Source organism: Balaenoptera acutorostrata, chromosome 3 (assembly GCF_949987535.1).
Source record: "Balaenoptera acutorostrata chromosome 3, mBalAcu1.1, whole genome shotgun sequence".
In the NCBI taxonomy this organism is placed as follows: domain Eukaryota; kingdom Metazoa; phylum Chordata; class Mammalia; order Artiodactyla; family Balaenopteridae; genus Balaenoptera; species Balaenoptera acutorostrata.
Genome location: NC_080066.1, coordinates 97,125,241 through 97,139,475, shown reverse-complemented (window position 1 = coordinate 97,139,475; position 14,235 = coordinate 97,125,241). Strand labels below are relative to the sequence as shown.

The 14,235-nt window shown below is 39.1% G+C and overlaps 1 protein-coding gene across 4 annotated transcripts in view; it reads right to left on the bottom strand.

Moving 5' to 3' along the window:
• FSIP1 (fibrous sheath interacting protein 1) overlaps positions 1 to 14,235 on the bottom strand; it is a 214,419-nt gene that overhangs the window by 150,266 nt on the left and 49,918 nt on the right. For all 4 annotated transcript variants that reach the window (XM_057544286.1, XM_057544285.1, XM_057544288.1 and 1 more), the window contains exon 9: positions 7,119 to 7,277. In XM_057544286.1, the coding sequence (XP_057400269.1) occupies positions 7,119 to 7,277 (159 nt within the window). The remainder of the gene's footprint in view (positions 1 to 7,118; positions 7,278 to 14,235) is intronic.

Genomic DNA, 14,235 nt, shown 5'->3' with positions numbered 1-14,235 from the left:
GGTGTCAGGCCTGAGCTTCTGAGGTGGGAGAGCCAAGTTCAGGACATTGGTCCACCAGAGACCTCCCAGTCCCACATAATATCAAATGGCAAAAGCTTTCTCAGAGATCTCCATCTCAACGCTAAGACCCCGCTCCACTCAACGACCAGCAAGCTACAGTGTTGGATGCCCTATGTCAAAAAACTAGCAAGACAGGAACACAACCCCACCCATTAGCAGAGAGGCTGCCTAAAATCATACTAAGTTCACAGACAGCTCAAAACACACCACCAGACACGGTCCTGCCCACCAGAAAAACAAGATCCAGCCTCATCCACCAGAACACGGGCATGAGTACCCTCCACCAGGAAGCCCACACAACCCACTGAACCAACCTTACCCACTAGGCGCAGACACCAAAAACAATGGGAACTACAAACCTGAAGCCTGCGAAAAGGAGACCCCAAACACAGTAAGTTAAGCAAAATGAGAAGACAGAGAAATACACGGCAGATGACGGAGCAAGGTAAAAACCCACCAGACCAAACAAATGAAGAGGAAATAGGCAGTCTACCTGAAAAAGAATTCACAGTAATGATAGTAAACATGATCCAAAATCTTGGAAACAGAATGGAGAAAATACAAGAAATGTTTAACAAGGACCTAGAAGAACTAAAGAGCAAACAAACAATGATGAACAACACAATAAATGAAATTAAAAATTCTCTAGAAGGAATCAATAGCAGAATAACTGAGGCAGAAGAACGGATAAGTGACCTGGAAGATAAAATAGTGGAAATAACTACCACAGAGCAGAATAAAGAAAAAAGAATGAAAAGAATTGAGGACACTCTTAGACACCTCTGGGACAGCATTAAACGTACCGACATTCGAATTATAGGGGTCCCAGAAGAAGAAGACAAAAAGAAAGGGACTGAGAAAATGTTTGAAGAGATTATAGTTGAAAACTTCCCTATTATGGGAAAGGAAATAGTCAATCAAGTCCAGGAAGCACAGAGAGTCCCATACAGGATAAATCCAAGGAGAAACATACCAAGACACATATTAATCAAACTATCAAAAATTAAATACAAAGAAAAAATATTAAAAGCAGCAAGGGAAAAACAACAAATAACATACAACGGAATCCACATAAGGTTAACAGCTGATCTTTCAGCAGAAACGCTGCAACCAGAAGGGAGTGGCAGGACATATTTAAAGTGACGAAAGAGAAAAACCTACAGCCAAGATTACTCTATCCAGCAAAGATCTCATTCAGATTTGACAGAGAAATTAAAACCTTTACAGACAAGCAAAAGCTAAGAGAATTCAGCACCACCAAACCAGCTTTACAACAAATGCTAAAGGAACTTCTCTAGGCAGGAAACACAAGAGAAGGAAAAGACTTACAGTAACAAACCCAAAACAATTAAGAAAATGGTAATAGGAACATACATATTGATAATTACCTTAAATGTAAATGGATTAAATGCTCCAACCAATAGACACAGACTGGCTGAATGGATACAAAAACAAGACCCGTATATATGCTCTTTACAAGAGACCCACTTCAGACCTAGAGACACATACAGACTGAAAGTGAGGGGATGGAAAAAGATATTCCATGCAAATGGAAATCAAAAGAAAGCTGGAGTAGCAATACTCATATCAGACAAAATAGACTTTAAAAAAAAGACCATTACAAGAGACAAAGAAGGACACTACATAATGATCAAGGGATCAATCCAACAAGAAGATATAACAATTGTAAATATTTATGCACCCAACATAGGAGCACCTCAATATATAAGGCAAATACTAACAGCCATAAAAGGGGAAATAGACAGTAACACAATCATGGTAGGGGACTTTAACACCCCACTTTAACCAATGGACAGATCATCCAAAATGAAAATAAATAAGGAAACACAAGCTTTAAATGATACATTAAACAAGATGGACTTAATTGATATTTATAGGACATTCCATCCAAAAACAACAGAATACACTTTCTTCTCAAGTGCTCATGGAACATTCTCCAGGATAGATCATATCTTGAGTCACAAGTCAAGCCTTGGTAAATTTAAGAAAATTGAAATCGTATCAAGTATCTTTTCTGACCACAACACTATGAGACTAGATATCAATTACAGGAAAAAAATCTGTAAAAAATACAAACACATGGAGGATAAACAATACACTACTTAATAACCAAGAGATCACTGAATAAATCAAAGAAGAAATCAAAAGATACCTAGAAACAAATGACAATGGAGATACGATGACCCAAAACCTATGGGATGCAGCAAAAGCAGTTCTAAGAGGGAAGATTATAGCAATACAATCCTACCTCAAGAAACAAGAAACATCTCAAATAAACAACCTAACCTTACACCTAAAGCAATTAGAGAAAGAAGAACAAAAAAACCCCACAATTAGCAGAAGGAAAGAAATCATAAAGATCAGAGCAGAAATAAATGAAAAAGAAATGAAGGAAACGAGAGCAACGATCAATAAAACTAAAAGCTGGTTCTTTGAGAAGATAAACAAAATTGATAAACCATTAGCCAGACTCATCAAGTAAAAAAGGAAGAAGACTCAAATCAACAGAATTAGAAATGAAAAAGGAGAAGTAACAACTGACACTGCAGAAATACAAAGGATCATGAGATATTACTACAAGCAACTCTGTGCCAATAAAATGGACAACCTGGAAGAAATGGACAGATTCTTAGAAATGCACAACCTTCTGAGACTGAACCAGGAAGAAACAGAAATTATGAATACACCAATCACAAGCACTGAAATTGAAACTGTGATTAAAAATCTTCCAACAAACAAAAGCCCAGGACCAGATGGCTTCACAGGAGAATTCTATCAAACATTTAGAGAAGAGCTAACACCTATCCTTCTCAAACTCTTCCAAAATATAGCAGAGGGAGGAACACTCCCTAACTCATTCTACGAGGCCACCAGCACCCTGATACCAAAACTAGACAAAGATGTCACAAAAAAAGAAAACTACAGACTAATACCACTGATGAACACAGATGCAAAAATCCTCAACAAAATACTAGCAAACAGAATCTAACAGCACATTGAAAGGATCATACACCATGATCAAGTGGGGTTTATCCCAGGAATGCAAGGATTCTTCAATATACACAAATCAATCAATGTGATACATCATATTAACAAATTTAAGGAGAAAAACCATATGATCATCTCAATAGATGCAGAGAAAGCTTTTGACAAAATTCAACACCCATTTATGATAAAAACCCTCCAGAAAGTAGGCATAGAGGGAACTTACCTCAACATAATAAAGGCCATATATGACAAACCCACAGCCAACATCATCCTCAATGGTGAAAAACTGAAACCATTTCCACTAAGATCAGGAACAAGACAAGGTTGCCCACTCTCACCATTATTATTCAACATAGTTTTGGAAGTTTTAGCCACATCAATCAGAGAGAAAAAGAAAAGGAATCCAAATTGGAAAAGAAGAAGTAAAGCTGTCACTGTTTGCAGATGACATGATACTATACATACAGAATCCTAAAGATGCTACCAGAAAACTACTAGAGCTAATCAATGAATTTGGTAAAGTAGCAGGATACAAAATTAATGCACAGAAATCTCTTGCATTCTTATATACTAATGATGAAAAATCCGAAAGTGATTTTTCAGATCACTTTTGAACCCATTTCTTGCAATAGTTTCAAAAACCTGAAACCATTGCAACAAAAAAGAATAAAATACCTAGGAATAAACTTACCTAAGGAGACAAAAGACCTGTATGCAGAAAATTATAAGACACTGATGAAAGAGAGATGATACAAATAGATGGAGAGATATACCATGTTCTTGGATTGGAAGAATCAACATTGTGAAAATGACTATACTACCCAAAGCAATCTACAGATTCAATGCAATCCCTATCAAACTACCAATGGCATTTTTCACAGAACTAGAAAAAAAAAATTCACAATTTGTATGGAAACACAGAAGACCCTGAATAGCCAAAGCACTCTTGAGAAAGAAAAACAGAGCTGGAGGAATCAGGCTCCCAGACTTCCGACTGTACTACAAAGCTACAGTAATCAAGACAGTATGGTACTGGCACAAAAACAGACACACACATATGCTCACCTTATCTTTGATAAAGGAGGCAAGAATATACAATGGAGAAAAGACAGCCTCTTCAATAAGTGGTGCTGGGAAAGCTGGACAGCTACATGTAAAAGAATGAAATTAGAACACTCCCTAACACCATACACAAAAGTAAACTCAAAATGGATTAAAGACCTAAATGTAAGGCCAGACACTATCAAACTCTTAGAGGAAAACTCAGGCAGAACACTCTATGACATAAATCACAGCAAGATCCTTTTTCACCCACCTCCTAGGGAAATGGAAGTAAAAACAAAAATAAACAAATGGGACCTAATGAAACTTAAAAGGTTTCGCACAGCAAAGGAAACCATAAACAAGACAAAAAGACAACCCTCAGAATGGGAGGAAATATTTGCAAATGAAGCAACTGCCAAAGGATTAATGTCCAAAATTTACAAGCAGCTCATGCAGCTCAATATCCAAAAAACAAACAACCCAATTCAAAAACGGGCAGAAGACCTAAATAGACATTTCTCCAAAGAAGATATACAGATTGCCAACAAACATATGAAAGGATGCTCAACATCACTAATCATTAGAGAAATGAGTCATGTACCACAATGTTCACTGCAGCTCTATTTACAATAGCCAGGACATGGAACCAACCTAAGTGTTCATCTACAGATGAATGGATAAAGAAGATGTGGCACGTATATACAATGGACTATTACTCAGCCATATAAAGAAATGAAATTGAGTATCTGTAGTGAGGTGGGTGGATCTAGAGTCTGTCATACAGAGTGAAGTAAGTCAGAAAAAGAAAAACAAATACCATATGCTAACAGAAATATATGGAATCTAAAAAAAAAAAAAATGGTTCTGAAGAACCTAGGGGCACAACAGGAATATAGATGCAGATGTACAGAATGGACTTGAGGACACAGGGAGGCGGAAGGGTAAACTGGGACGAAGTGAGAGAGTGGCATGGACATATATACACTACCAAATGTAAAATAGATAGCTAGTGGGAAGCAGCCACATAGCACAGGGAGATCAGCTCGGTGCTTTGTGTCCACCTAGGGAGGGTGGGAGGGAGATGCAAGAGGGAGGAGATATGGGAATATATGTTTATGTATAGCTGATTCACTTTGTTATACAGCAGAAACTAACACACCATTGTAAAGCAATTATACTCCAATAAAGATGTTAAAAAATAATAATAATATCCGTAAAATAATTTGCCATGTTTTCATTTTTGGCTTGAAAATTCAATGTGCAATGCTGGTTTTAGTTAGAAATGAGGAAATGCCAACAGGAAATTGAATGAAACCTCAAAATATACTCTTTTTTGCATACAAGAAGCACTAATTATTTCTTTTCAACAACTATGATGTTACATTTCTGTTTCTGCAGCCAGTGTGAGTCCCAAAATGCAGTTTTCTCTTTTCTCTAAATATACTGTTTCACACAAAAATATATAATATCAGTATGTAACAACTAAGTAATGTACTGGTTTTCCCTTTTATTATTTTTTAAATATTTTATTTAAACCATAAATGTGAACTCTGAAAATGTGACGTAGATGACAATGACCACAGTCGTACTTTATCTGAAGTCCTAATGGCTAGACAAATCTCTAAATTCTCAGTCTCTCTTTCAGGAATAACATTTGATGGTCATGAAAAAGACATTTTCTATCTTTGGACCATTATCCAGCTTTGAGATCTCAGCAACCCTTGATATCTAACAACAACAACAACAACAAAAATCAGCTGTAACACAAAAAGAACAAAGAATATCCCTGAACAATTTTACTCCCCCATCCTGGCTTCCTCCTTTTGGGAAGTGGCACCCAGTAACATTAATAAACTAGCAGCATACCTGTTGATGTGTCAAAGTCCTGGGGTATATTTGGGTAGGGACAGAAATTCCAATTCTCTGTCTCCCAAGAACTCTGATCCCAATCCAGAAAACAGTGGTTCCCACTACCACCATATTGCTGTGTAAAGGGCTTAGAGGCAGCTGTGCCTGGCCCTTAGGAACATAATTTAAGGAAGCTGCGATGGCTCCGTAAGGTTCCATCACGACCAAACTTTCTTTGGAACATCTTAACGCTGCTCCTTTCCCCTGAAGTACCTTCAACTGACCCAAAGCCAGATCCCTAATCTTCAATTGACAGGTTGGAGAAAAGACTGACTATAAAGCAGAATTATTACCTATAGACTACTGATATTATTTAAATCTTCTTAAAAACCAGGAAAATCACATGCATCTAATATTGTACAGAAAATGATTTGGTGATATGTTTACAAAACTGGTAGAGGGTTAGTGGAATAACAAAAGACCAGCCATTTTCTCTGCAGGCAAAAACTACCACCCAACCCCTAACTAGATCCCACGAAGTACTGAAATATAAGGGGTAGAAAGGAATTTTACTGCTCCAAAGCTGTAGTTACCCTTCCGTTTTTCTTCACCCTCTGTTAGCTTTGTAAAAGAATATTTGAGGGAACTGTCAAGAAAGGAAACATACTCATTTCAAAGTTCTCACAGGAGAGAAGTTATCAACAGAGTGAGCGTCACTATTTGCTGGTAAATCAAAGGAGCTAGAAGAATGTACCAGAGTAAGGGACAAGTGACTGCCATTGCTAACACCTAGAACCAAAGGAACAAAGAGAAGTAAAGTTCTCAAAGGACTAAGCAGTGCTGTATCTATTCTCTTCCCTCTCCTCTCTCCTGATCACGATCAAGAATTAGCTTATACCATAAAGATATAACAATATTAAAATAAGTATTTCATCCCATCTCAGCAAGTTACCAACTGAAAAAAAAAATGAATAGAAAGTGGAAATCAGCAAAGGAAAATAGACACTGTTGTAGAAATCACTATCACTGCAGTTGCAGTCACGGAAAAGGCAATTGGGAAGAAACCTCTTTAGTTAACAAGCAGATTGTCATATTATGTGAACCAGCTTTAGCACACATAAACCTGAACAGCCTATGGGCTCTTGAGTTAAACATACCTCATCATTCTGATGTTCAGGTCTTGGAGAAGAGCTGGAAATTGTTGGGTAAACGGCAGAAAGTTCTTGGAGTTTTGTATCAATTTCAGCAAGCTGCTGATGCTGGGTGACTGCAGGTGTGTATCCTTCTCCCAGGACCAGCCAGCCAGACTGATCTCCCTAAAAGGAAACAAGGGTCACCAGGTCATTCTTATGCTACATTTTTTTTTCCAAAATATACCTTTCAGACCGCTACATCAGTGCTCCTCACAAAAACAAATAAAAAGCAAAACAAAACAAATATAAAAAAAGAACAGAATTAACTTGGGATAATGCAAGAAAAAAAATTAAATAGTTTAAGGATTCATTATCTGCCAACTCTGCGTAAAGTATCTGCTTACATTTTGTGGGTGTTCTACCCTACGGAATAACTCTCTTAGCCTCACAGTCTGGGTCTCATAACATTCTCATTTCTCCACTCTGAAAAAAGTGGTTTGTGACATGTTGAATAAGGAAGAAATCATGTTTACCCTATAACAGACATGTTATTTTCAAAATTTGTCCCTGAAAAGTAACATAGACTCGGTTGTTTGGGTTTCATGATCATAAATGGTCATCTAGGGACTTCCCTGGTGGTCCTGTGGCTAACACTCCACACTCCCAATGCAGGGGGCCCAGGTTCAATCTCTGGTCAGGGAACTAGATCCCACATGCCGCAACTAAAGATCCCGCGTGCCACAACTTAGACCCGATGCAGCCGAATAAATAATATTTGAAAAAAAAAACTGGTCATCTAACTCGTTATTGAACTAACATTAGTTTCTTAACAGGTTAAAAGCCATTCATAACATTCATTCAAAAACCTCGTACTGAGTGCCTGCTATGGGGAGGCATTTCACTGGTCACTGGTGATTCAATATGAATCTCACACGTTCCTGCCCTCAGGAGTTCTCAGTCTCTTGACAGCAAAGATTTTAACAAGGTGTGAAAAGTGCTGGTAAACCCAGGGCTCCATGGGCACCAGGGAGGGTCAACTAACCTCTGTTAACAGGAAGGGGCAAGGAGAAAACGTGTTTGGAGAATGCTTCCTAAAGGAAATAATCTTAGTAGCATCTTAGAGAAACAACACAATCGGCTGTGCACTTTAAAACTGGAGCAGGTGAGGGTGAGACTGGAGGCAGAAAATCCAGTTAAAAAGCAAAAGCCGTAGCCTACAAGAAAAGTGATGAGTGCCTGAACTCGGAATGTTTCCTGGGAATGAAGCACACAGGACCAATTCCAGAGATACTTAGGAAGCAGAGTTTACAGAATCTGGAGGCAATTTGATGGAAGAATGAAGGGAGGAGTAAGGATCAAGGATAAAAACCAAATTCCTGATTTTATCAGCTAGGGGGATGGTGGTTATAAGGACCAAACTAGGGAATACCAGAGACGTGGTAGGTTTGAGGAGGAAAATGATGATGATGAATTCTGTTTGGGGCCTTCTGATATTCACAGATGTCCCTAGGATATCCACAGATTATGTTAGGTAGTTAAATATGTTTGTATGAAGTTCAAGATAGAGACCTGGATTGGAAATAAGTATTTTGGACTCACTCATCATTCTATAATGGTTCAAACCCTTAGACCATGGGAATGGGTGAGGTCACAAAGGGAAGCATGTAGCACAAGGACAGAAGAATCATGAAGAACACTAAGAATAAAGGGGCAGATGGAGGGCAACACACACTTTGGTTTCATGACTCTAATACTAGGGATCAAACCCTAAGTGGTAACCAGAAGAAGTACATTCAAAAACTTATGCAGAAAGACTTACACTGTCTCTTCCTGGCCCCAGCATCCAATCTCCCTTTCTGCTTCAGTGAAACCAAATACTGCATGAGTCTCTCTAGGGAACAGGTACCCACGAGACACTCCTTCTCCCTACCTACTGGCATCAAGAAGACAAGCAAATGACCTAGATTCAGCCAATCAGAAGGGAACACCCTGGACTTTGACTCTTGATGGGGGGAGAGAGAGAGAGAGAGATTCAAAGATGCAGGGAAAGTGGGGAAGTGATTAATGGTGACAGCAGTAGCAGTAAGGATCCAGTGTTGATAGCAGTGAAGGTGGCAGCAGTGATCATTATCAGGGGTGTCTGGTGGCCTCGGTGCAGCCCCGAACCAGACTGATTCTCAGGAGTTTCTAGGGCCATTTTTCTGCCTACCTTGATATCTGCCTGGTTTACAAGCCTGGTCCTCCAAACTTCCCACTGTGTCTGTGAGCTACTCAAGTCTTCCAATAAATTCGTTTTCTGTTTTTTTAACCAAAATCTGCCTGTTTCTTGCAACCTAGAACCCTGACTAAAATGTTTTTTGCCATGTTACTTACAAAAAAGAGTAACTGCAAAAAGCCCAAATGTCTGAAAATAGGGAGAAAGTGAGACTATACTATATCCATATAAGGATATGATACAGTAATAAACATTTTAAATATACTTGCAAGTTGGCATATGAAAGTTATATATAATTATTTAAAAAATACCTAACTACTCACAAATAAGAAACTCTGATTAATTTTCCCTAAATAAAAGTGATATAAATACTGTATGACCTAAAAGAGAAATAAAGAATCAGACAAAAAAAAAAAAAACTATGGAATCAATGACTAAATATTGGTTAATAAATTTTAAATTCTTGTTTGAATGGAATTCTTTTTTAATGACACTGGAGGTAAAAGAACATGGCAGATTAAATTCAACAGAAATTTAAATGTTTCATGCTTTATGCTGTTACAGAAGGAAATTATGTGTAACATGTAGTAGATGGTATGTGTGTTTCTGGCTAGATTTGCAATGTGTAGGAGTCTTGTCTCCCTAAGACAGAACCCAGGAAATGCTCTGCACCACCCTGCTTTACAGCTAGGGTTCACACCGGTAATGAGGGTCCACAATCAGACTCACCCATTCAATACTGATTTAGACGTGAGTAATTTAAGATCTGATGCAAAATCCATTTTGTTGGGAAGAGTGACAGTAGAGGCTTCCAGCGTTGGGGAGAGCCATTAGTTGCAAGTATGAGTTCCCTACCTAGAAGGAAATCTTTTAAAAATTCTACCTATCTTAGAGAAATTTAAGAGAATATTACATCCATACAGTCAAACATACCACTGTAAGGAACAACCAGCGGGCATGAGTTTTGTGGAATTCAAACATAATTATCATGTTAGTCATCCTCTTTACGTTGGATCTGTCAGAGACGAAGTGGCGGAGCACTCCATAAAGAAATGGGCACACAGACGCTTGAAAGACTACAGCAAATGTGAAGCGTGGCAAGAAGTTTCGTACAGTTTGAGAAAAACAGTAGATCGGTCCCTTCCTCAAAGTGTTCCTAAATGCTTCCTGCCACGTTCACATCTTCCTCCACTAAATCTCTATTCCAACATGTGCCACCACCTATATGGCTTCATAGAATCTCTGTATAAAATCTCCCACATCAGTAATAAGAAAGGACACTTTCTCCTCAGAGAACTTACAGAAAGAACTCTCAGCAAATATTAGTTTAAAAACAATAGTAACTGTAAAAATAACAACAACAATCTCAAAAGAGGGCTGCATAGCTAAGGAGCAGAATAGAGATGTTTGAAACCCAACTAGGAAAACCGTAAAATGAACTTATATGAGCAAAATGACAAAAAAGATAAGGATTATGAGAAAAATATTTTAAGACCTGGAGGAGAGATCCAGGAGATTCTATACCCACCTATGGGCTGGTACACTGACTGACCTAGTCCTTTTCCAATCTCCTCCTTTCTTGCCTTCCTCTGCTACAAAAAAAGAGAAAATGAAATACTTGAATCCCCAGTCTCGCTTGCAGAGCTGTATGAAACAAATGACTACGTGACAGCTTGGCCAGTGAGATGCAGGTGGAAGTCGTGGGGACACCACATCTTCCCAAAGGAAAAGGCAAAACTTCAGAGGAGTCTCTTTTCTCCTTCCCCTTCCCCCTTTCTTTCTGCCTGGAAAATTAACACATTACATACAGATATAGCAGCAATCTTGCACACCTAAAAACAAAACCACACTACAAACATAGGTCAAGAAGATCAAAAGACATTAGCTACTTATACCTGGATTTCTTGTTACTGAAAAAAATAAATAAACTTCTTGCTGAAGTCACTGTTTATAAAGTTTTCTGTTACCTGAAGTCAATCCCATTCCCAACTGATATCCCACTTTATAGGAAGCCCAAAAGGAAAGAAAAAGAGATGATAGAAGGGAAGAAATAAGATAATTTTCCGCACAGAAGAAAGACTTGAACCTTCAGATAAAAAGGGCCTACCTACAAGGTACCATGCAGGAACAAAAAAGTTTTTAAAGACACACATAAAATACGTTCTGATAAAATTTGTGAACTAAAAAATAAAGAGAAAATCCTATATGCTTCCAGAAAGAAAGGATTTTGCATCTAGGATTTAGCTACCACCATTTGAAGCTATCATTCAAATGAGGGAAAAATAAATTTTTGAATAGGCAAACACTCAAAAAATTATCTACACACCATCATTATTTCAGGGAAATTTTTTTTAATTCCAAGAGAATAACTCAGGAAAAATGATTTGTACAAATAAACAATTAGTTGAGCTTAAATACACAGGTAATGACGTGATTTAAAAATTTGGCTACTATTCAGAAAGATTCCTAAAATATAAGAAGCATACTGTTTTTAAAAGGAAAAACTTCTGGGCTTCCCTGGTGGTGCAGTGGTTAGGAATCTGCCTGCCAATGCAAGGGACACAGGTTCGAGCCCTGGCCCGGGAGGATTCCACATGCCATGGAGCAACTAAGCCCGTGCACCACAGCTGCTGAGCCTGAGCTCTAGAGCCCACAAGCCACAACTACTGAGCCCACGTGCCACAACTACTGAAACCCGTGCGCCTAGAGCCCGTGCTCCACAACAAGAGAAGCCACCACAATGAGAATCCCATGCACCGCAACAAAGAGTAGCCCCCGCTCACCACAGCTAGAGAAAGCCTGCGCGCAGCAACGAAGACCCAACACAGCCATAAATAAATAAATAAATAAATAAATAAATAAATAAATAAATAAATAAATAAATAAATAAATAAATAAATTTATTAAATAAATGAAGGGAAAAACTTCTAACATCCTGGAACTAAGATTCTAGGTGATTTCAATACATTCTGGAGGAGAGGAAATGGGAGAAGAGGGAAATAAAAGCATACCAAAGATCCTGTCCTGTTAAGATATAAGATTTTAGAGACTAACTAATTATTGAAAAACCTCCAGAGAGGAATGCAGCCCCCTGCCAACACTGATCCTAGGCCAGTGAGACCACTTTAGATTTCTCTCCAGAACTAGGCGGAAACTGAGGTGAAGAGAAATAACTTCCCAAGGTGACAGAACTGAGAAATGATGGATCCTGCGTTCTAGCCCGGGTGACAACAGACTGCCAAAGCCAGCACACACAACCACGCTCCGCTACCACCTGCAGTGTCTGGAGACTCCATTTCTACAGACCACAGTGTCAGCTGTGAATACATAACCTGGAGGAACATACACCAGTACAACACTGGCCTTTCCTGGAGTGGGAATGATGGAGAACTGCTATTTTTTCTCTTTTAATCTGAATTTCTAGCTTCTCTTGACAAACTGGAGGATCCAGGCAGCCCTGGGCGGGATTTCCACGCAGCAGCAGCCACGGACCGGCACGCTCTACCCCACTGGCTACAGATATTGCTGCACATGCTCTGCTTTTTACCCAGAGCAAAAACTACCCTCTGAACCTACATGTCTTAGGCTGGGTTCCCTAGATCTGGAACGTGAGACAGAGATTCTTGTTTAAGTGACTTAGTGGGGGGATGCTTTCAGGATTAGGGGTGTGAGGGGAGCAGGCTAGGACAAGGGATCAAAGCTAGGCGAGGATGTGGTCTCAGCTGAAGACTGGGTGACCCCTGGGGAAGAGGTGGAGGACAAACTGCAGGGCACAGCTAATCCCATCTCAAGGTGAGGGGACATGAGGGGAGGCAGGGGCTGCTGTCCTGGGCTGGTCAGCTCCCATTTAGCCCAGGGCAATTCTCCAGGGAAGGAGGCAGCTGTGCACCCTTGGCACAGGGCAGGGGGATGGATGTACACATGTGCCAGGTAAAAGGTATCTGGGCAGGGTGCCAGCAGCATTTACCACATCATCTCTATTAAACATAGGGGAATAAAAACTAGACGACAAGGCTAGAGCTTCAAGGCACACAGGAGAATGTATTTCTTTGTAGAAGTAAGACTATTACAGTAGCCATGTCATGGAAGCAACCTAAATGCCCATCAACAGACGAATGGATAAAGAAGTTGTGGTACATATATACAATGGAATATTACTCAGCCATAAAAAGGAACGAAATTGAGTCATTTGTTGAGACGTGGTTGGACCTAGAGACTGTCATACAGAGTGAAGTAAGTCAGAAAGAGAAAAACAAATATCGTATATTAACGCAGGTATGTGGAACCTAGAAAAATGGTACAGATGAACCGGTTTGCAGGGCAGAAGTTGAGACACAGATGTAGAGAACAAACGTATGGACACCAAGGGGGGAAAACCGCGGTAGGGTGGGGATGGTGGTGTGCTGAATTGGGCAATTGGTATTGACATGTATACACTGGTATGTATAAAATTGATGACTAATAAGAACTTGCAGTATAAAAAAACAAACAAACAAACAAAAAAACAACTAATACTAAACTTTTTTTGGGTTATTTGTATGGAAATATGTTAATATAAATGTTTCAGACATTACATGAAATTCCTAAAACTCTTATATGTTCTGATATAATGTTATAAGTCATAATTCTAGTTATTACTTTAAAATGTATATCTCAGAAAGAAAGAAAGAAAGAAAGAAAGAAACAAACAAACAAACAAACAAACAAAGAAACAAAGAAACAAAGAAAGAAAAAGAATATGGCTTTAAGTTTAGTATGCAAACAAGTGCAAACGCTGAGCCACTGCACTCCTTATGTGACCTGTCTGGGCCCTATAAATACCCGCATTCGCACCCTGGATTCATGCTTTCCCCCTCCTTAGACTCAGTCTGTGCTCGCCCCAGACTCTTCAGGGAACTAGATGCCCAGCGTTACCTGGGCAGGAGC